We start from the raw sequence: 25,771 nt of genomic DNA on the forward strand, positions 1-25,771 counted from the left end.
ATTGATATTTTATTCAGAAATAGATTGTAGAGATGGATGCAGAGGTAGATATAGAGGTAGATATAGAGGTAGGAATAGAGGTAGATATAGAGGTAGATATAGAGGTAGATGTAGTGGTAGACGCAGAGGTAGATGCAGAGGTAGCTGCAGAGGTAGAAGCAAAGGTAGAAGCAAAGGTAGATGCAGAGGTAGATGCAAAGGTAGATGCAGCGATAGATGTAGAGATAGATGCAGAGGTAGGTGCAGAGGTAGATGCAGAGATAGATGCAGAGGTAGAAGCAGAGGTAGAAGCAGAGGTGGTAATAAAAATATTCGGCATGAGTCGAACTAAGTATATTGTAAGTTAACTTGTCTTGTTTACATTTTATTGCATTTTATTCTATTACTATATTGTTAGTTTTTATCAGCCTCTTTCCTTTAACTTAATAAAATGCAATATTTTAATAAACTCGGGTAATCATAAGTTGAAAACTACTTTATCGTTTAGTCAAATATTTGCTCAAATTCTGCATCATGCATTGAACCATTTTTACAAAGATTTGCCAGGATTGGCTCTTAGTCTTGGAACTATGGATTTGTGATCTCTCCTCTTTGTAAAGCTTCTTAGTAACCTATATAACTGCACTTTATTTACGAATTGACTTTTGAAATTTTCTTTTTGTTAGTTTTAGTTATTACAAGTTAGTATTCAGTAAAACTTTAAGTAATTACCTTAGGTAATGCATCTTGAGGCAATTCGAGTGTCTCTAGCAGCTGACCCCCAGATCATTTGGCCGAGTTGAAGTTCCATCACCGTATGGTTTGCTGTTGTAGTTGACGTGCTATTTCTAATGTTCGAGATAAAATATAGAGACCAAGTATACAGCGCTTCCATCTACAGACGACTTTTTATCAAGGATGCTACGTCCAGCCCTTATGAAGTTCCCGAAGATTTTGTGGCATGGCCTGACAACATGGAAGGACGAACTCCTTTGGATGTTTATGTGAATACTATTTGCAGAGGAAACCGTAAGATACTTTTTACTTTATATCAGGTTGTATAGTTTCAAATTATCATCTATTACACCTTTATATTAGAAGACATTTATATTAATAAACGTTTATATCGGTAGACCTTTATATCGGTAGACCTTTATATCGGTAGGCCTTTATATCGGTAGACCTTTATATCGGTAAACCTTTATATCAGCAGACCTTTATATCGGCAGACCTTTATATCGGTAGATGTTTATATCGCTAGTCCTTAATATCAGTAGACCTTTATATCGGTAGACCTTTATATCGGTAAACCTTTATATCAGCAGACCTTTATATCGGCAGACCTTTATACCAGTAGACGTTTATATCAGCAGACCTTTATATCGGTAGACCTTTGTATCAGCAGACCTTTATATCGGTAGACCTTTATATCGGTAGACCTTTATATCGGTAAACCTTTATATCAGCAGACCTTTATATCGGCAGACCTTTATATCGGTAGATGTTTATATCGCTAGTCCTTAATATCAGTAGACCTTTATATCGGTAGACCTTTATATCGGTAAACCTTTATATCAGCAGACCTTTATATCGGCAGACCTTTATACCAGTAGACGTTTATAACAGCAGACCTTTATATCGGTAGACCTTTGTATCAGCAGACCTTTATATCGGTAGACCTTTATATCGGTAGACCTTTATATCGGTAAACCTTTATATCGGTAGACCTTTATATCGGTAGACCTTTATATCGGTAGACCATTATATCAGTAGACCTTTATATCGGTAGACCTTTATATCGGTAGACCTTTATATCAGCAGACCTTTATATCGGTAGACCTTTATATCTGTTACACTAGACCTTTATATCGGTAGACCTTTATATCGGTAAACCTTTATATCGGTAGACCTTTATATCGGTAGATGTTTATATCGCTAGTCCTTAATATCAATAGACCTTTATATTGGTAGACCATTATATCAGTAGACCTTTATATCAGTAGACCTTCATATCAGTAGACCTGTATATCAGTAGAAATTTATATCAGTAGACCTTTATATCAGTAGACCTCTATATCGAAAAACCTTTATATCGGTAGACCTTTATATCAATAGACCTTTATATCAGTACACCGTTTTATTGGCAGACCCTTATATCGGTAGAACTTTATATCGGTAGACCTTTATAACAGTAGACTTTATATCAGTAGTCCGTTATATCACCGTACCTTTTATATCAGCAGACTTGTCAAGTCAGCAGGGTTTAGTTCAAACACTTCATATTCTTTCTTGGTACCATTGTATCAAACTTAATAAAACATTTTCATTGAGCAAGTATACATCACACACAAATCTACTATATGAACAGCAAAAAATCTGTCTGTATATTTGTGTGTGTGTTAGTCCACCTTATAGAGCGGTCTTTCCTTTTTTTCGATTCGATCATACGAAGCGAACTGTAATAATACGAGTAGTAAAATTGAATTACCGTACTTTTCGGACTATTAGCCGCTACTTTTTTCCGATGTTTTGAACCATGCGGCTTATTTAATGGCTGTGGCTATTCTGTGGCTTTTTCTTTCACTGTTAGGGCGCATTAACCGGAATATCCGGTTAGTGCGCCTCTAGCGGTGAAAGAAAAAACGGAACAATGCCTAACGGTACTGTTTTGTTAGGCACTGGGTTAAAGAGCGTCAGTTATGTAGTAAATTAATAAAATTTACTACAAAATTTAATTTAAATAAATTATTGAGTAGTAAATTACATATAATTAATATTTACTGCTAATGTGTAGAGAGGGAAGGTCACGTGAACGCTTGTTTCTTGCGGCCACTGAAAAAAACCGTTGTTCTCGCCTACTCAATTTCTACTTCAAAAAGGTAAGTACTTTTCATTCAATGTTGTATTGTCTATGAATTGCCACATCTCTGCAACTTGAAAGCGTTGGATTTGCCACTGTTCGTGATATTAAACATGTTCATTTCCTTCCGCAGCTGAGCTACTAATTTTTTTCTAGCTGTGAGTACTCTAACTTACTCCTTCAAGTAAATTGTTGTTGATTAGTTATTGTTATTGTAGATTATCTTCACTGCTAAGAAGCCGGAGTCGGGCGTTAAAAATGCTATCTTGATTATTGACAGCATCATGTTTCTTTTGACAGACTACGGAGGTAGCATTTTCTCCAATTTCTTGGATAAACGACATTATATATATTTTCACCTGCATGATTCTAGCTTGAGTAGGGCTACAGTTTGTTTTGCATTTTAATGGTTTAAAGGTGATCAAACAATATCAAAATTATCACTACATTAAAATATAATTACACAAACTAATTCTGTTGTGGCACTCATTAGTTTTAATTTGGAGAGGCGCTCTATACTAATGTGTTATTAAACTTACTCTTCAGGCAAGCTTTACTGCACCAAATATTTTGACTGCACTGGCACTAGAAACCGACGAGTCAAATTGCATCTATTCATTAGGCCCTAATGACTCCTAAATAATAGTCAAATTTGAATTTCCTATTCCAAATTTTGTCATGAAAAAAGCATCAACCCTTTTCAAGTTTTAACTCTGAGACCAGCGATTCTTTGAGGGCAGCACATGTTCGCAGCACTAATTGATGTCGCTACCATGATTTCTCTTGTTTTATTCAGATGCAGACAACAGCACACATAATTCAATGACAACACTGTTTTTAAAGGTCACTGAAGCATATGGGAGCCATACAACAAAGGATATATCTATTATCATTCATATTCGGTCTACAACACTGTACCCTGTTACCTCATTGCCTCCAGTGATGGGATCTACGGATAATGTTAGGTTACTTTAGATGATTTGGACAGTTTTACCAATTAAAACGCTCCCCTCTTCTAATGGTATTAAAGCAGTACAATGCCTCCCAAAAAGTCTACTGCCAAAACGCAAGAACAGATTGATTCCCGTAGAGAAAGATACAGAATTCGCAAAGCAGCAGCTAGATGAGGAGAAACTTGTGAGCAAACACGGCTATGGCTAGAACAGGCCAGAACTGCTACTGCAGCTGCTAGAAATGCAGACACTGCAGAGATGTTCCAGATGTAATGCCTTACGTTGGAATGACAAGAGGCCATATAAGTGGTTTATATATTAAATATTACTGATAATAAATTTTATCAACACAACCACATTACTGCTGCACTTTTTGTATATACCATGCCAAAACTCAGGCTATAGACGAAGAACTGGTGAGTCATGATTAGTGTTTTAAACATGTAGAAATCTCAAATCAATAAATGCTGGCGATAGCTCAGGAGAGCAATAGCAAAATATTTTGTAGAATTTCCTAAAATATGTAAAATTTTTCAATACTGCCAGTTTGAAGATCTTCAGTTTACCTAGCAATGTGATTTTCATTATCAGTTATATGTACAAAATTAGGACAACTCCAATTTGAGTGGTTTGAGACATGCATTGTAGACTAGCTGTAAAACACATTGCAGATTTCCATTGTTTTCTCCAACATTATTGGCGTGTATGACTGCATATGTGCATGCAGTTTGATCAGCACAAAAATTTCAGTATATTGAATATTTGGAGTTGTTTTACCGTATGAAAGACAACTTTCAATAAACCTATTGTTTTACGTGAATATGTTCCCGAATTGCAGCTAGTATTTATATATACTGTATATATATATATATATATATATAATTCTATCGATATCTATAGACGTGTATGACATTCAACCACAAACAAGAGATGAGCTAATAAAGTGTTAACTAAAACATAGCTTTCTTTATAAGTTTCTTCAGTATTTGATAATAAGTCTTATTTTAGTAAAGTATTTTGACAATCGTGATATAACTGCACCATTGATATAAACAAAGTATAATAGAGCCCTCACCAACGTTTTAGAATAGCATATTAATATGGTTTAAAAGTTTTTATTTTTATCAACAATCATCATATCAAACGGCTCACTCAAAGGATTCAATTAAAAATGACTCCAAATGCTTTCAAAGTATGCTACACATTAATTTTACATCAATCGTTGCTACAAAAGGCCTGCAAGGCATTCATAGACCGAAAAATCATAAAAATCACTTTCACACAAGTTTACCCACAAATCTATAGCATATCCATGACTCATGACTATCAACTACATGATTCATCACTATTAACTATGTGACTCATCACTATTAACTACATGACTCATCACTATTAACTGCATGACTCATCACTATTAACTGCATGACTCATCATTATTAACTACATGGCTCATCATTATTAACTACATGACTGATCATTATTAACTACATGACTGATCATTATTAACTACATGACTCATCACTAGTAACTACATGACTCATCACTATTAACTACATGACTCATCACTATCAACTACATGACTCATCACTACCAACTACATGACTGATCATTATTAACTACATGACTCATCACTATTAACTACATGGCTCATCATTATTAACTACATGACTCATCATTATTAACTACATGACTCATCACTATTAACTACATGACTCATCACTATCAACTACATGACTCATCACTATTAACTACATGACTGCTCTTACAGTCGCTGTTGATGGTGGATGGTCCGAGCCAGTTGTTGTCTCTAGATCAGGAACTTGCGGTCAAGTTACAGAAAGAGCTGAGAGATACTGTACCAACCCTCGACCTCGGTATGGTGGAAGTGGTTGTGCAGGCTCCCCCATACAAATATTTAAGAGAACATTACCTCCTTGTCCAGGTACCTGATGAATGAACCTCATAGTCCCAACTAATCCCCTTTCTGTCATAGTTCCAACTCATCCTCTTCCTGTCATAGTTCCAGCTCATCCTCTTTCTGTCATAGTTCCAACTCATTCTCTTTTTGTCATACTCCCAACTTATCCTCTTTCTGTCGTACTCCCAACTCATCCTTTTTCTGTCATAGTTCCAGCTCATCCTCTTTCTGTCATAGTTCCAGCTCATCCTCTTTCTGTCATAGTCCCAGCTCATCCTCATTCTGTCATAGTTCCAACTCATCCTCATTCTGTCATACTCCCAACTCATCCTCATTCTGTCATAGTCCCAACTCATCCTCTTTCTGTCATAGTTCCAACTCATCCTCATTCTGTCATAGTTCCAACTCATCCTCATTCTGTCATACTCCCAACTCATCCTCATTCTGTCATAGTTCCAACATCTGATAATTGTTCTGTTCTATTCAAGGACTATTGCTTTTGTCACTCGTTGTTAGCTCACTTTTGTCAGTTCAAATTTGCACCCAATTAATGACACTTCAACAAACTTTCTACATTTTGCACATTCTTCCTATTTTATTTCTATTTTACTTTTTACTCTTTTTATTTTACTTTTAGTCCCATCAACTTGGGGAAACTGGAGGTCTTGGAGTTCTTGTTCACAAACCTGTGGAGTTTGTTCTACTGTCAGACGCCGCATTTGCTCAATTTCTCCAACACCAGGAGAAAGTCCGTACTGTGAAGGCAGTGAAAGACTTGACAACGCAAAGTCTTCGCAGACCCTTGTGATATCTCATCAAGTAGTATGTGGTGAGCATAACTCTCAACATTACCACTAAACTTTAAAAACTACATGACTTGAAGGGTATTTCACTCTATGACTTGAAGGGTATTTCACTCTATGACTTGAAGGGTATTTCACTCTATGACTTGAAAGGTATTTCACTCTATGACTTGAAGGGTATTTCACTCTATGACTTGAAGGGTATTCACTCTATGACTTGAAGGGTATATCACTCTATGACTTGAAGGGTATTCACTCTATGACTTGAAGGGTATATCACTCTATGACTTGAAGGGTATTTCACTCTATGACTTGAAGGGTCTTTCACTCTATGACTTGAAGGGTATTCACTCTATGACTTGAAGGGTATTTCACTCTATGACTTGAAGGGTATATCACTCTATGACTTGAAGGGTATATCACTCTATGACTTGAAGGGTATTTCACTCTATGACTTGAAGGGTCTTTCACTCTATGACTTGAAGGGTATTTCACTCTATGACTTGAAGCGTATTTCACTCTATGACTTGAAGGGTATTTCACTCTATGACTTGAAGGGTATTCACTCTATGACTTGAAGGGTATTCACTCTATGTTCAAGTTTACCGATTTTTGCTTCTAATCAGTTACGGTAGACTAAAAAGTTTCATAAATATTTCTGCTTAATGAAATATTCAGACACAGTTGAAGCGCAACATGAAACTGATATAATCACCTAATTTTGGCATTATGATTAAGCATCTAAATAGTTCAGCTGACACAACAATAGTTTTATGTAAGTATTAAAAAGACTGAAATGCTTTGATAAAAATACAAAATTATGAAAATAAATGCAATTGCGACAGTTCTTACCCATATCTTGTAAATTGTTTAGTTATTAAATATTTTCACATGCAGAAGGAAGAGTAAAGTCTTGGGACTTAAGGTAGGTTGGACACTTGTGAGCTACAACGATATGCCAATCACAATGGTAGTTAGTAGAACTCAACCAATCACTAGCCTGGCTGTTTATGTAAAAAGACTTCAACTGACTGTCCGCTAAACACTATCATATTACCTAGAAGTCGGTGTCAGCTGTTGGTGTCAGTTGTTTGTGTCAGCTGTTGGTGTCAGTTGTTTGTGTCAGCTGTTGGTGTCAGTTGTTTGTTTCAGCTGTTGGTGATGGAGAATGACACATTTTAAGCAACAACTAATTTTGAATGTTGTAATCTTCGATAGTACAATAATTTGACCTACCAAACTTTTCTAAGTAATAAATGACATAAAACAAGCGTTTTCAGAAATAGTTCGTAGACTTGCAGACTGCGCATATATTTGCAGCCACTTACTGTCAAATGGATGATGAATGCCAGGGGCTGTTTACTAGGGCATTTTGCGCAAGTGCTCCAGGCACTCCCAAGAGCTGCAGGTTCGAATGCAAGGACAGCCTGCAGTGCACCAATGGTATCTGCACGGCAATAATGAATGACCTTGGTGAAGAACTGTCTGTTTGTCTTGACCAGTGTCAAAGTGATAGTCACTGCAGCAACTCAGAGGTTTGTGTAGGTGAGTGAAAAGGTTGGCTAGCTTGTGCAATGCTATCATATATAGGCCTACATATATTAGTGATCCATGCCCATTGTTGTGGAGGGTCCCATCACCAATTGATTTTACAGTAAGAAACCAAATCTTCATTCAGTAAGTCATTAGCTCACAGAAGTCAAACTAGTAATTTACCTCATGTGTCTGCAAATTCATATGTCTAGATGATTCATATGTATAGACCGTCTGAGTATGACTGTATCTTGTAGTGTGAATTCTAATATTAGTATCAATATTCCTCTCTGTTGTGAAACTACCAACTCCCTCAATAGAAAAAGTACTAAGGCCATACGCGTAGTTTTATTAGAAATACAGTCAAACATGAATAACTCGCCCACAGATAGCTCGAACACATGGTTAACTCGAACGGTTTTTTTGGTCCGTTCCCACGTAATAATAAATTGCTATAGATAACTCGACCTCAGCTCTGCTAACTCGAACAGTTTTTTGCCCAACGGCTATCGAGACGGTTGTTATCGCTTTAGAAAATCACTTTATTCCAAGTCACAGAGGTAAACCTCAACTTTTCGTAAATCATAGGCGACTTATTACCACCGTCGGCAAAATATTTTTGTCAACGACTTTTCTAAAGGTTTGGTGAATTTTGATTTTTTCAAACAAACATCCGCTTAGCGATCGCCTTTCGGAAGCGAGGTAAAGTGAGGTAATCTTTGCATAAACTTCAAGAAAAATTGGCAAAATTGATCTCGGTTAAAACGCTCAAAAGAAAAAGATGTATTTTCTTCTGAGCATTTCAACAAAGATCAAGTTTTGCCAATTTTAATCTAAAGAACGTCCTGGCAATAACATCACCTCAAACAACAAAACAATCTCAAGTGATAAAAAAATCTCCTATACTTTTTGATAAAAAAGTTTTAAACTTTACATTAGATGTATTTAATTTGAAACAAGCCATTTGTGCTTTTGATTTCTATTATAGTTTGTATATGTGCATGTATCTACTAATAAATAAATAAATACATGGACTTGTGACAGTGCTTTGATAATTTGAACGCTCTGATAACTTGAACACTTTCGCTTGGTCCCGTGAAGTTCGAGTTATCCATGTTTGACTGTATAATGTAATGCTGTTGTTATGATTCGATGTCTGTGTATTTATTTTTAATTATTTCCTCATCATGTTCACTTTTCGGGCCCACAATCCAAAGTGGTTGGTAGAAATGTGTCCGCAAAATCATATTAATACTGACTCGGTTACATCAATAACAATTACTTTTTGCCATCGTCCAACTCCAAAGCTTTTCATTTTTTTGTTAAAACTTTGAAAGCGACACCATAGAAATAATTAATCCTTTGGCTGGGTAAAAGCCCGGCAAAACCACCCGAAAGTCGTGTAATTTATTTTTCGAAGTTCAATAAAATCGATATTTTATGAACATGCATAGATCAAATCTTAAATTTATTTCTATGAACAAAAATTTTTGTACATAAACATGTACTTACATATCTACTACTACAAAAAAATAGAACCATGTGCAATTGTCTCTGTATAAAATGCTTGGAAGCATTTTTTTCGGTAGAGTCAAATTCTATAACATAGCCGTTCGAGCTACCATAACGATCGTTTTTCTCTGTATATTCTAAGTATATTAAAAGTCCAAAAAGTTCACATCACTTCTATCATCTGAATTATTTTTATTCTGATCAGGCAAAAAATCACTAACGATCGCAGGATCAATTAATCTTTTATTTTACCGTTTTGAAAGTCGAGCCGATGTTGACTGGATTCTCAACTTTAATTCTTTTCCAAGTAGGCGCAATTTGTTTAGCTTTTAGCACAAAGCAACGCCTCTCAGATAATCGTTTCATATTGTAATTCATCGACTGATATCTTGTTGATGATATTTAAAAATTACTCGTGTTCATATCCTTTGTTTAACGTTACTAAGCGACAGCTTTATAAACGTCTACCAAAAGCGACATAAGGGTCGTTTTGCCACGCAACTAGTGAACGACATTTTGGTCGTTTCTCCAGCCAAAAGGTTAATAACTGCCTCTGTCTTATAGTAGTTTTAGTTTGCTTCGACGCATACGAAAGACGATCTACATTTACAATGGTAAATGAATGACTAGTTTTAGGTTAAAAGTTGTGCTTAGCGGGTAAAAGTTTATTATTATGCGAAATGCAACACATAAAAACGTTTTACTCCGATAAAAAACCTGTTTGGAGGGTCATCACAGTTTCTACCAGAGTTTTTCGAAAATTGAATCACTCTATCTTATCACGCACTCGGTTTATTGTATCAATTTATTGCATATAATATATATAATATTTATTGTATCAATTAATTGTATATAATATATATAATATTTATTGTATCAATTTATTGTATATAATATATATAATATTTATTGTATCAATTTATTGTATATAATATATATAATATTCATTGTATCAATTTATTGTATATAATATGTATATAATATTTATTGTATCAATCTATTGTATATAATATATATAATATTTATTGTATCAATTTATTGTATATAATATATATAATATTTATTGTATCAATTTATTGTATATAATATATATAATATTTATTGTATCAATTTATTGTATATAATATCTATAATATTTATTGTATCAATTTATTGTATATAATATATATAATATTTATTGTATCAATTTATTGTATATAATATATATAACATTTATTGTATCAATTTATTGTATATAATATATATAATATTTATTGTATCAATTTATTTTATATAATATATATATAATATTTATTGCATCAATTTGGGTTTCAATCAGTTTTGGTAATCAAATACATAGATTTTATTTCTGCTTCACTTCTGTTAAGTTTGTCAGAAGGAAGAGCATTGTTTTATTTTCAAAACTTGTTACCTCGCCCTTATTATAACACTTTATTATATTATTATTATTATACTTATAACATTTTCCTAGTAACTAGGTCCTGTCTTTATGTGTGACTAATATTAATTGTTTCTTGTCACCTAGCGAGAAGATGTGTGACAAAATGCAACAGCACCGAAGGTGATGAACAGTGTGGTGCAGGAGAAATATGCAGCAAGATAAATGGATACTGTACCACGCCATGTTCTGTGAGTACACAGTCTCTTATAATAACACCTAATGGCATTACGAGTATATGAGAGCCTATACTAAAGGTCTAGTCAGATTTGCTATGTGTTGATTTGCTAGATATGAGGCAATTCCAATCATAGAATAGGAAAGCACGATAAGCTATTGTTTGCGCTTATGTATTTCTGTAAACTTGGAGTTATCTTCTCTATGTTGTTTTTAATTGTGATAAAACACTTTATTAATCGCCAGACAAATAGGTTATATGGGAAGCAGTCGGTTATTGTAGCCTACAAACTTTAATTAGAGTCTAACCTTGGTGTCGGTACATCTCAGATCTTGAACAAATTACCGTACAGGATGAATTAATTCGCGGCTGATAACTGCCACTCTCTAGGAAAAGTTAACTCTATTACGTCTAGCAATAGAGTTAACCTTACGCATGCGCGGCTACGCGCATTGCGCGTTTTGTTTTCTATTTAGCTTACAACTACGGGTGGATCGTGCTAAGCTATAAATTCTTTGTTGCGTTCAGAGGTTTTCACGAATATTCATAGATTTGGAGGCCTTTGATGAACCAACAATTTGTGGTAAGTAATGAGTTTTTTCTCAAAACCATTTACTTAATTGGTTGAATTTTACTTTGGTTCTTCGGTATAACGCAATATTTATTTTTTCCATCCTTATTGCTTCATTATTTGTTTTAGTGTGAGAGAGAGATTTTTCATCATACACGCGAGTACAATGACTGCAAGGGTGGTATATGTCATTCTTAAAAGATCACCAATTATTCAGGGAGGTCTGGAAATTGAGGTAGAAGTGACTGCAGCTACTTATGAAGAGAATATATCTGTTTAAAAAAGGGAACAAAAACGCCTTTACGAGCACAAATCTTTGGCCAACCGGCAGAACTTTGCAATAGTAAGCCACGAGGAGATTTCTGATGAGAACTTCCTTACCAGCTATGTAGTAGCGAGAGAATCGCCTTTAACATCTACCCAAGACAGTGACAGCGACATAGAGCTGCTATTACCACAATAACTAATCAGAGAGCACCATTACACGCTAGTATTCACTTATCAAGAGTATCAGTTTAATTTTATTGCTCTAGACAACCGCCATATAGACTAAACTGTTTATATTTACTCCATTCATTGTTTGTAAAATTGTATTTGTTTTTGAAACATTGTATTTGTACACTCAAGTTTGTAATAAATTATAATATATCTATACATGAAATAAAATATATAATTTAATCATGTTTGCTGCAGCGATATCAAGGAGTTGTTGTCGATGGTTGTTGACTGGTTGCTTTTCTGCCTGTTTGCTTTGCTACTAGGTTGACTGGTTGCTTCTCTGCCAATATTTCTGCCATGGTGAATATCACTACTTGTCTCTAGTTTTCGTAATCAGAGTAGGTTGTTTCATTCTCAATCTGCAGCAAACACAAAAAAGAAAAAAATATTAATAAGTGTTAAGAAAGTACAAAAACAATACCTGAAGTATTTAATGAAAGCGATCGGTTTTTAAACAAACGAATTAACTAATGCAGTTGATTATAGAAAAAACGTATCTGCACTGCAAAACAAATACATACCATAATGTCCAGATCATAATCGTCCTCAACTTCGGTAATAGAGACTGATGGAGTTGATTTCAATGTAAAAAGACTAGGAGAGATTTTTTGCGATGACGAAACCATGCCGAATAACTTGTGAAAACCTTGAATAATTTTGTAAAGTTTGATGCAATTGTTATATAAACGTGTGTACTCACATGCGGTTGATGTAAAGAATAAAGCTCTCCCAATCTCCCCACGCCTTTATACTCCTGTAACTTCTCGTACTTCCCGTAACCTCTCGTACTTCCCGTAACCTCTCGTACTTCCCGTGACCTCTCGTAACTACCTGTAACTACCATGACCTCGGGCATTAGCGTAGCCCGCGGCCCACCAGCTCGATTATACAACATGCCCTTTTTCTTTTCTTTTTTTGTATGGGCCACTAACCTTCCAGAAATACATTGGAACTCATTCATCAACTCACCTTGCTGGTGAAGTTTACCTTACGCTTTAACCCAGGTCTTCCTCCATCGACACCTCCTGCGTACCATCATCACTCCCGAGCAACCCGGGGCTGCTGTCGTACTCGGCCGCACTACTCTCCTTATCTCCTCCACCTCCTTCACCACCTCCGTGACCTCTGTCACCCCCACCGTGACCTCCTTCACCACCTTCGTCACCACCACCGTGACCTCCGTCACCACCACCGTGACCTCCGTCACCACCACCGTGACCTCTGTCACCACCACCGTGACCTCTGTCACAACCAACACTACTTCCACCAACATCTCCAACACTACTCTCAACTGGCTCGGAAACTGGTAGTTGGGCCGATAACGACTCCTCAACCTCAGATTCCGCCCCTTCCGTCATGACCACGCTCTCCCCAGTGGAGACGGGCCTAACAGGCATCCTGTGGGAAGTCTCCCCCTGGGCCGTAATCGGCTGCTCAGGGGGTGGCGCCACAGAGCTGGGAATTGATATTGGCCCAGACCTATTCACCTCGGCCTGACCCTCCTCCGGTGCAAGCCTACCACCTGCAATCCTCCTCTGAACTTTGGCCAACTGCTCAATGGCCGCCCTGAATGCCTCTGCATTCTCAAACTCACTGACCGCTGCCCTGCGCTCGGCAGCCAGTCTGACCAACTCTGTCTCGAACTTCCTACGTACCTCCGCCTCCTCTCGCTCAATACTAGCGATCCTCTTCCGGCAACCTTCCATGTCCATCATCCCATCACTGGTCACGTCTGCTAAAAAAGAGCTCACCTTCCCCATAATGGGTACTGGTGCAGCAACTTGTCTAGCACCGCCACTCACCTCAGCATAACTCCTCACCTTCCTCTGAGGCGCTGGTACTTCCTCACTGCCCTTCCTTTTCCCTGCCTCCGTGCTCACTGGACCACCTGTACCTCTACGGGGGCATCCACTAACAGCGTGCCCGGTCTCCCCACACCACTGGCAGATGGGTACCTTGCAGTCCTTCTGCCAGTGTCCACTTCTCCCGCACCTCCTGCAAGCATTACCAGGGCAATTTACCGCCAAGTGATCTCGTTTAACTCTACATATCATACACCAAATCTTACCGCTACTGCCATATACTACAGGCTTCTTAGCCTCACTACCGTCCTTCCTCTCCCCCACTCTATCCTCACTGCAATCCTTCTCCGGTCGTCCGCCACCACTAGCCTCGCCACCTGAACTGCTTGCCATTTGTGATTGTAGTTTTGATGGAATTTCTTTACAACAATCTGCAACATGGCAACCATCTTTTAACAACGGTTAATAGTAAAAACTATCTTTATCTAGCCGGGGTTTACTGACCCGACCACTCCTTGTAACAGTGCTTTTGGCTATTGCCCCTTCTCTAGTACCCTGCGAGGTTCGGGTATCTCGACTACTCACATCGGGATCCCCACTGGCTAGGCCACTTCCAATCGTGGCACCGGGTGGTTCCTCCGATTCATCATTTAAACCACCTATTCTCTCCCCGCCTACACCAGGCCTAGGCTGGTTGTCTACCCAGTACCGCGTTTCACCTTCCTCACTATCCTCAAACAACTCACAGAAATCATTAGGGATGTTATGGTTAGCACCCTGACTACCGGTGTTAGTATCGTTAGAAGAACCCCAGGAGAGATTGTTATTAAGAGGAAAAAGATGTTTCCTATTTCTCCTGATCTCACCCGAACCAACACGTATCCAATAACTCTCTGGTGTACCGTCTCTCCTTACCACCGTACCTGCTGCTCCTGTGTCAGTAGGCGCTTTCACGTAGACAACCTGTCCTGGCTCTAATTCCGGCAATTTTGATACCCTATGCTGGATATCCCAACTACTTTTCAATTTCAACTTCCTTTCCCTTTCTCTACTTTCGAACTCCTCGTAATCTACTTCCCCTTTACTGCTCACACCCAAATTCGATTTAACCGCTCTGCCAAACATTAGTTCCCCGGGCGAGTACCCAGTTGACAAAGGGGTTGTTCTATACACTAACAATGCCATCTCCTTATCCCGCTCTTTTCTCCACAAACTTTTCACTGTTTTAACTGCACTTTCTGCCAAACCATTACTCTGCGGATATCGAGGGCTACTAGTAATTACCCTGATACCGTACAAATCTGCAAACTTTCTAAACTCTTGACTATCATAACAAGGCCCGTTATCTGACCGCAGAATGCTAGGAATACCGAATCTAGCAAACACTTTCTTCATAACCGCTATTACCTCCCTAGATGTTTGAGCGTTGATGTGCAGTGCCTCAATCCACCTGGAATAGTAATCAACTATCAACAAATATAACTTGCCATCTAATACAAACACATCACTACCGAGTACTTCCCAAGGCTTTGTTGGCAACTCATATTCAACCATGGGTTGGTGCTTGACTGTCCCATGGATGATACAGGTATCACATTGCCCTATGAACTCATAGATATCTACGCTAACTCCTGGCCACCAGAAGTGGCACCTAGCTCTCCGACGACATTTATCAATTCCCTGATGCCCAACATGACACTTCTCTAGATACAACCTTCTCATAGACCTAGGTATGTATACCCTGTCTCTAAAGAAGAGTAAACCATCCCGTACAGTAAGCCATTCCCTTGCACTATAAAGCTTTAGGAGCTCACTGCCCAACCTTTTGCCACCTCTCGGCCAACCTTCCGTAACAAATTTTAAACATTCAGCAGCCTCATCATCTACCAACATTTCCGACCTTAATTCCATCGTTAAACTGTCCGTAAAATTGTCAGTAGTCACACTGCTAACTACAGCTGTATCTACATCCTCACTCCTACCCATTTCATTTTCGCTGTCCAACTTGCCATTAGGTCGGCTCAAAGAGTCGGCCAAATACATTTGCTCCCCGGGTGTATGAAATATTGTGTAGTCATACCTCATTAACCTCATTTTAAACCTCTGAACCCTGACTGGTAAGGCTGACAAGTCCTTCTCACCTAACAGTGAAATAAGTGGCTTATGGTCAGTCTCAACCTCAAACTTTCTGCCTACTAGATAGTAGTCAAACTTCTCACATGCCCATGTAATTGCCAATGCCTCCTTCTCTATCATCGCATACCTTTCCTCTGCCTCAGACATTTTTCTCGACACATACTCCACTGGCTGCCACACATTACCCTCCGTCAATTGTAGCAATACTGCCCCTACTGCGTTTCTACTGGCATCTGCAGACACCCTATGCCTCCTACTCATATCAAAGGCACACAAAACGGGTGCTTTAGACAAGGCTAGCTTAACCTTCTCGAAAGCCTGTTCCTGATCTGGACCCCAATACCACTGTGATCTACTCCCTGACACCTTATATATAGGCGTACACAACTCTGCCAACTCGCTACTGAACTTACTCAAATAATTTACCATCCCTGTAAACCTCCTAGCCTCAGTTTTATTAACCGGCGACTTCAAGCCTAGAACTGCTTCTACTTTACATGGGTCTGGCTTAATGCCAGCCGCACTAACCAAATGGCCCAGAAACTTAATTTCACTTTTCCCAAACTCGCACTTATCCTTCCTTAACGTCATGCCTGAACGCCTGATTTTTCCTAGCACCTCCCTTAACCTTGACCAATGCTCATCTGCATTCCTTCCATATACTAGGACATCGTCCATTAAGCATACTACTCCCTTCATGCTCCCGATAACTTTTTCCATTGCTCTCTGGAAAAATTCAGGAGCTGAGGAGATACCAAACGGCATTCGATTGAACCTATATCTACCCCAAGGGGTGATAAAGGTCGTCAATGACTTTGATCCCTCCTCCACCTGAACTTGCCAAAACCCCGAATTCGCATCTAACTTCGAAAACATCGTCCCCTTAGACAACTCACTGAGCAGATCTGAAATCTTAGGCAAAGGGTAAACCTCTCGCTTGACAGATCTGTTCAGTCCAGTTAAATCAACACACATCCTTATCTTCCCTCCTGCCTTAGGCGCTATAGTTAGCCCTGAGCACCACTCAGTAGGTTCTTCAACCTGCTCAATCACTTTCTTTTCCAACATATCATCTAACTCCTGCTTAGCCTGTTCCCTTAAACCTGCTGCTATAGGCCGAGGCGAGTACAGCCTCACTGGCTCTATACCTTCCTTCAACTTAATCTTAAAGATACCTGGCATAGTGCCTAGACCTTCAAAAACTTCCCCGAACTCCTTTACTGGGTCAAACTCGCTGTTGCTCACCGCGTTGACTACAGCCAACAAATTCAGCTGCCTCAACTCGGTTATACCCAACAAGTTTGTCCTAGATCCCTTCATCACGTATACCTCTGTCTCCATAAATCTATATTTACTTTCCAACTGAACACCTGCTTTACCGACTACTCTTAGCTTACGACCATCTATTCCCGCCAAGACAGTAGATGGCTCCTCTAGCCGTAGGTTCAGCCTTTCGGCCGTCCCCTCGGTTACAGTCGACACCTCTGCCCCAGTATAAAACGTAAATTCAACGTTCTTCCCATTGACCTTCAAAACCTCTACAATTCTCCTTCCTAGTCAACTGTCATCCTCATACTTATCCCTAGAACCAGAGAAACTAACACTTATGCCCTTACTACTATCTTGGTACTTCTCCTTATACTTCTCCCCCTCAAACCTATCCATACTGTTGTCTCTGTACCTGCCAAATTGGCCTCTAATTTCGCGGGGGCTTTCTCGGCCCCTGTACCTCTCCCCACTACTGTCCCTGCTACCATACCGCTCGTAGCTATTATCTCGACTACCTCCTGACCTCCTACTACTACCTCGCCCGTCATAACCTACTTCTCTCCTATCCCTACAATAACGGGATACATGTCCTCGCTGTCCACAACAAAAACATTTAATGGAGGGACAACTCCTCATCTCATGCCCACTACGTTTGCAATTGTAGCATACTCTACCTTCACTGCCTTCTCTACTGCCTGCTCTATATCTAGAGACATGCCTCTCCCTGCTATTATCTCTATACTTTCTACTGTCACTGTCCTTGTGATACTCCCTGCCTCTTGTCCCATATCTACTAGTACCTTGCTCTTCACTACCATAATACTCTCTACTACTCCTAGGGCTACCCCTAGGGGAAGATCTACCTGCTGAATCATGACTTCTATCTCTATCCTTACTCCTGTACTGCCCTCGGCTATCAAACTCTGATACCTTTGCTACTTCTCTCTTAACCTCACTCTTTAAATCGGTACTTCTACCCTCACCTCTCAAAAATCTATCAGAGCTGTTGGCCATTTCACGAGCCCTCAATGCCTCCTGCAATAATGCCCACGTAAGATTGGCATTCTTCATTAACACTCTGCTTACTTCTCTATCTCTCAACCCGTTAACCGCCACAATAAGGGCAAACCTTACCCTATCATTATTGTTAGTCACCTCTGCATATCTGCTCAAACTCTCTACCCGCTGTAAAAACTCTCTATCACTTTCCCCAAGTGTCTGCCTAGCCGTAAGGAACTTATGCCCCTTTACGAACATACTCTCCTGTCTACCATAATAACCCTGTAAAACCTCCACTGCCCCTTCATAAGTAGAATTTACGCCATCTACGTCAAACCCTGCACCCCTCAATACTTCTCTACCACTGTGCCCAATAGCTCTCAATAGTGGCACTAACCTACCTCTACCTCTCATAATAGGGCGTCTATCGCCACCTTCACCTTCGTAACCTCTTCTCTCAACAGCACTCTCAATACATAAATTCATCTCTTCTATGAATCTCTCCCACGACCCATCACCGTGCTCTTCAAACACCAGCTTCGGAAACCCACTCTCCATCTCTACCCGATACAATATCTCCCTCGCCACAAATACACTCTACCCCACTCGTATAATTAGTGTAACTCCCACCTCCAAATATGTAATAAATAATTACACCTCACTAACACCGCTTCTTCACCGCTACTACACCTCACAACACTACCCTACCTCACGTTACCTCACCTGCACGCCCGTGAAAGGGTCTACTCAACCGCTTTAACTTACCCGCAACCAGAAAATTTATCGCTAATGATAACAAAACAAGAAAAAAAAATCAGAGCTTCGTCAACTGCGCCATGTTATATAAACGTGTGTACTCACATGCGGTTGATGTAAAGAAGAAAGCTCTCCCAATCTCCCCACGCCTTTATACTCCTGTAACTTCTCGTACTTCCCGTAACCTCTCGTACTTCCCGTGACCTCTCGTAACTACCTGTAACTACCATGACCTCGGGCATTAGTGTAGCCCGCGGCCCACCAGCTCGATTATACAACAGCAATGGCAATAAAACTCGAAGCCCAGCGATGATTTTAAAGAAGTTGTGGAACTCGGCTACATTTAGTACTTCTGCCTAGTGGCTATTTTTGCAATGACGCCATTGTGCATATCTTGTGACAACCTTGAATAATTTTGTAAAGAAATGTGATGCATTGGCAATGGTGTTAGCTCAAAGCCCAGGCAATGATTTTAAGAATGTTTTGAAACTCAACTACGTTTAGTATTTATATTAAAAACCAACCTAGCGGCTAGTTTTTAATTTGATGCAGTAGTTATTCTCCCTTGTGATTAAAAATAGAACTAATTATTCACGGAATCTTATAATTCACGGAGTTGTCTGTTCGGGAAATCGCGAATTTTTATAACCAACGAATATTTTCATCCTGTACGGTATTGTATAAACAAAAACATTCTAAAAAGTTTTGTTTGGATGCTGAATACAAATATAAAGCTCAACCTTTCTTCGGAATGAGCCAAGAAACCCCTCTAATATGGCTCGGTCTCTTACTAGCACTTTCCATTGTTGTTGTAAGCAGATACCTTCATTAGTGTTTTACATCATATTGACTATATTTTGAGTTCTGAATAATGTATTTTAAATCATTTTGTTTTCATTCTTTTTTAAATAAAAATACACAAGCTATTTCAACTTTATTTTGTACAAAAATCTGAGAAAAATAGACTAGGGTACAACTGTTACAGCCAATACGCTCTCCAGCATGACCTACTCTATTAATAAATTATTTATGAAAAGTGACTATACTTTATATATTATCAGTTATTCTAATATACAGTTTATGATATCAATAATTATTAATATTATTATGTTAGTAATATTGTGTAAAATGCCAAAAAATTTGTTGTGCAGTTTTGATATGGATTGGATTTAAATTATTTTCATTATATCTAATGAGAAAAATTGTCTCGAAATTTGAGCAATTGACTTTTGGAACGAACTATGGTTTGGTTGTAAATCCTACAGGGGTAACCAGCTTTAATACACATTTTTATCAAATTATCTTGTTGAATTCATATGGTGAACAAAGATTCGTATGGTGAGGTAAAAAAATCATCATGCTCCACTTGATTAGGTGAAAAAAGTCATATAACAGGTTAATCGTATCCTGAGGGTGCACACTGTACATTGTTAATAAATTACTTTGACAATACTCTGCTTTTTTGCCACCATCAAGATTATCTTTCTAGAATTCCGCATAGAAAGACAATTCTGTTTCTCATGCAGGGAGATTTCTCATGCAGACGAGCTCTTGGTCCTTTAGGCAGCTGTTTCCAAGTCGATCCAGCTGCGAGCAATGAAGAATGTGTGATGGGCTGCCGGAAACACAAGGACTGTAGCAGCAATGATTATATATGTATTTTGGGTGAGTCCCTGCTTCAAGCGCTGGGTCTATGTTATATTAGTCGCGAGGCCTAAAGAAAATGTGTGAGTAGCACCTCAGACTTTTCAATTGTGTTAAAAGTGATAGACACGACAAGTGATAGAGGCTGTCTACTAAGGCTATACTCATTAAACGCTAGTTGCTTTATACCAAAGTATTATTGTATGGCGAGCTTTAACACTTCAGTGGACAGTTTTTTAAAAGATTCCTTCCTCATGAGTAAATATATTTCAAAAATATAGTTAATCGGTTTAACATTTACTGTTTTGGTCATAACTCAAAAATCGTTCATTTTATCTTTATTAACCCACAATAAAAATTAATCAGTGGAAGATTTTCTACAAGGTGCTAATAATGACTGAATTACATCAGCAGACATGAAATCTTTTTCGTTGTTGTCGTGGTCACATGGTTTTGGTGGGCAGTACATCTGAAAGGTAGAGTTGCCCCGATTTTGGTATCGGTATCGGTGCCGATATGAGTGTCAAGTATCTGAATCGGTATCGGCCGATCTTTTCTTAAAAAATCTGAACCTTCCGATACTTTTTACAAATCAACCGTTTAGCAGAAAACTGTATTTTAGCCTGCTATACTAATAAAAAATCATCAGCTGTAAGCTTCTTACTTTTACTTAATGAATTTCAGGCTTGCCACACAATTTTTTTCATGTCTATAGCCTGATCAACACAGCGAAGGAAACTTTTTAGCCAGAACATAAACAAAAAGTGTGGTATTTCCCAAGTACAGCGATAGGTTTTATTGCAAGCAATCACGAACAAGATAACAAAAATGGGAAAAAAGAACGCAGTGTAATATTTCTATTCACTAGCATTACGAAAGTAATTTAAACAGTCGACGCATAAAGTTATCTATCACTCTCTTGATCCTGACGATACAATGGATCGTTTGTATTGTACAAAAAACGGTAACCCCAGTGGCGTATCGGTATGTAGCCTGTCCTCCAACATCTGTTGCAAGGGAATCCCCCTTCAGTACGCTTGGCTACATTGATAATGATGGAAGAAAAGAGACGTCTTACTGAGATAATTGAATCACTAACGGTTTTTAAAAGAAACATTGATTTGCTCTAAACTTGTACAGGCACAGCAGTTCATCCAACAATAGAAGAGGGACTTCGTTATCACAGATAGAACTGTACCACTAACAGTAATTACCTTTATTTACAAATTACAAGAAACATGGGCTGTTTTGTTACTACATGCACGGTATGTCAGTATGTGAATATGTATATATTTTTTTCCATAAATGCAAACAAATAAATACAATAATATTCATGTTTTTTTTGCATTATGTTTGTATTTGCATAATAAAATAAGCTACTATCTATGCAACACAAAAGATCTGAATCGGATTATTTTTCAATTAGGATCGGTATATCGGATCGGTATCTGAATCGGCTGGTGAATTTAGAATCGGGGCATCTCTACTGAAAGGGCTGATCGTCGGAATCATCAGAGCTACACTCAGAGTCGGAGTCACTAAGGTCTAAATATGACCCATTGTCTTCGACTTCATTCATAATACAATTTTATCTGAAGACTTTAAAAATTTAGATGAATGATTAAAATGCTCTTCAAGACCAGCATTTGACATTCAGACTAGTGTCTGAAGACGCCATTGTTACGGCGTGTCATTAGACTTCAAAGTATTTTGGTTTTTAACATGATTTTTTGAGTAGCACACTCATAGTAGTGATAATTCTATCAGTCTAAAGTAGTCATTCACTAAACTCTGTTTGATACTTCCACGTAAAGGAAAAACCGTTTTTTAAAAGTCCTGACACTGGTGACATAAATTTTGCTCTCTCTACGTCAAAGCACTAATCTGATCTCTAATATACAAATGTGTTGGTTATCAAATAAATCTATGAACAGAATTGAATGTAAAAAGTATTGTAGATTGTGTCTTGTTGGCTTGTAGTCCGCGTGACAGACAAACAAAATTTTTGCTGCATTTTATATAAATATATTTTCATTTTTAAAAAGTCAAGATTAACAACTTTGAGAAAATCTGCAATGTTCAAAAAAGAAATTTTCTAAAATACTTTCTATGAGGCAAACTGTAATATTTTATTTGTGGATGAACTATGCACTAATAAATGTTATTATTATCAACAAGTTCTATGAACATAATAAATGATATAATATATAATAAAGAGTATTCGACTTGCAGGAGTGTGTCTGCATGTGAGTACCCCTCCTTCTGCCTATGACGGCATCGACTGCTCGAGTTGTCCACAGACTGCTGTTTGTGTAAATAATCGCACTTGCATAGGCTATGACGATTCATATGTCTGTGGAGAAGGCGTTCTTTGCGGAGAGTCTGCTGAATGTAAGGAAGGCAGCTGTCACCCCCTGTATAACATGAAGAAGGCCTGTACTAAGGACAGTGATTGCAGTAAGTCCTACTTACTCATAAAATTCTTCCTACTAATAAATTACTTTCACCTAATTCTTATAAAGCTTACTATTTAGTATGGCTACTATTTAGTATGGTTACTAGTTAATCTGGTTACTAGTTAGTATGGTTACTAGTTAGTATAGTTACTAGTTAGTATGGTTACTAGTTAGTATGGTCACTAGTTAGTATGGTTACTAGTTAGTGTGGCTACTAGTTAGTATGGTTACTAGTTAATCTGGTTACTAGTTAGTATGGTTACTAGTTAGTATGGTTACTAGTTAGTTTGGTTACTAGTTAATCTGGTTACTAGTTAGTATGGTTACTAGTTAGTATGGTTACTAGTTAGTATGGTCACTAGTTAGTATGGTTACTTGTTTGTGTGGCTACTAGTTAGTATGGTTACTAGTTAATCTGGTTACTAGTTAGTATGGTTACTAGTTAGTATGGTTACTAGTTAGTTTGGTTACTAGTTAATCTGGTTACTAGTTAGTATGGTTACTAGTTAGTATGGTTACTAGTTAGTATGGTCACTAGTTAGTATTGTTACTTGTTTTTGTGGCTACTAGTTAGTATGGTTACTAGTTAATCTGGTTACTAGTTAGTATGGTTACTAGTTAGTGTGGTTACTAGTTAGTGTGGTTACTAGTTAGTATGGTTACTAGTTAGTATGGTTACTAGTTAGTATGGTTACTAGTTAATCTGGTTACTAGTTAGTATTGTTACTAGTTAGTATGGTTACTAGTTAATCTGGTTACTAGTTAGTATGGTTACTAGTTAGTATGGTTACTAGTTAATCTGGTTACTAGTTAGTATTGTTACTAGTTAGTATGGTTACTAGTTAGTACAGTTACTAGTTAGTACGGTTACTAGTTAGTACGGTTACTAGTTAGTACGGTTACTAGTTAGTATGGCTACTATTTAGTGTGATCACTCCAACAAGTAGCATGACTAACATTGGCGTAACCTAATGGTGACTGAATTGAGTGAAATATTTATGTAAATTAGTTATTAGCTTTTAGTTGGCATTGAAGTTATTTTCAAACAGCTTACATAGTTTCCAATAGGGTTTTGAGGTGTTTCTGAATATTAATCTAAAAGTAGCTAGTTTTAGTGTATAACACTGTCTTTATTCTAACAAGTTTATGTGTCATGTAATCATGTCTTCTTTTTGGGAGTTGTCCCAACATGTAGTTCACAAGTCGGCTGTTTTAATCCACCAGCCATTTGAGTTATTAGCTTGTCTCTTTGATTGAGAATCAGTTTAGTCAAAAAGTTTAGTCAACCAGTTACAACGACAGGCTCACAACAGGCACAAATATTAATGACTGTCTCTTCCTTCAGGCTACCTGGAGCGTTGCTCAGCTACGAAAGAGTGCACTGTGCTTCAGTGGCCAAATGGTGACATAGCGACACCGGTTTACAATGACTGTGGCAGCTGCCGTAATAATCCTTGGAAGTCGAGCTGTGCAGAAGACGGGAGGTGTAAATGCTCTGATTCTCAGCGGCTTTACTCACCATATCAGTGTGGCAATGAAGACGATTCTAGAACCTTGCCCGATAGTAGGTGTCATTTTATCATATCTTTTCTTACTGTGAAAGGATTTGGTAGTAATGGTGTGGATAAGGTTCATTTAGGCACCGTAAGAAAAATTGATTTAGCCTGTGGTTCTTTGTATGCATTTGGGAAGTCCGGTGATCATATTAAAAGATTAGCTGATTTTGGAGTCACTGGAACTAAGTAAGAACTTAGCCTCAGATCCTGTATATACTCTAACCCGTCTGGACACGTTATGCTTCAGTAGTTTGAAGAGAAAAACTCAGTCTGTGAGACTTCAATACTGTGCTAAAGATTACTGTATTGAATGAAGAGCATTCACTTGTTCAGTAATCTGCGTGATAACTGACGATAAAATAGATATTTTACTTTTATCTCAGTATCATCTGCAGCAACACGGCTTTTGTGTTTAGAACAATTCGGAGTTGTCCCACATTTTCTGATACAAGACAACTCTATATTGATTATCTGTAATAGTGATGAAAATGGTTTGAAGTGTATTTAGTTAAGTGTGACATGACATATTGTATGTTTTACTTTCATGTATCTTCAGCAGCACTGGGGCTTTGTTATGTACGGGAAAATTTAGAGTTGTCACACACTTCCTAGTACAAGACAACTCCTTCATGCATATTTGTAATAGCGTTGAAAATAATTCAAGTGTATTCAGTGAAGTGGGATATGACAAGATGTATGGAGCCAAAAATGAAATGATACAGGAAAATATTCCATTCGATTACATATTAATTATAACAGTCTTGATGTACCAATAATTCTTACATAGTATTGCTGATGACTCATCAATAAGTGAAAACCATGGCTCGCTATTAAAGAGGTAAACTAGTCGATTAACACTAATTTCTAATAATGTAAAAGTAATCAGAAAAATTAATCAGAATTAAAACCG

General features: G+C 37.9%; 1 protein-coding gene across 1 annotated transcript; it reads right to left on the reverse strand.

The window, feature by feature from the left end:
* Positions 1–13,238: 13,238 nt before the first annotated feature.
* LOC137401959 (insulin receptor substrate 4-like) lies at positions 13,239–14,438 on the reverse strand. The gene has a single exon (XM_068088430.1). It carries the CDS (start codon positions 14,436–14,438, stop codon positions 13,239–13,241), a length of 1,200 nt encoding a protein of 399 aa, XP_067944531.1.
* Positions 14,439–25,771: the final 11,333 nt, after the last annotated feature.

The sequence above is a fragment of the Watersipora subatra genome, chromosome 8, assembly GCF_963576615.1.
Source record: "Watersipora subatra chromosome 8, tzWatSuba1.1, whole genome shotgun sequence".
NCBI classification, from domain to species: Eukaryota; Metazoa; Bryozoa; class Gymnolaemata; order Cheilostomatida; family Watersiporidae; genus Watersipora; species Watersipora subatra.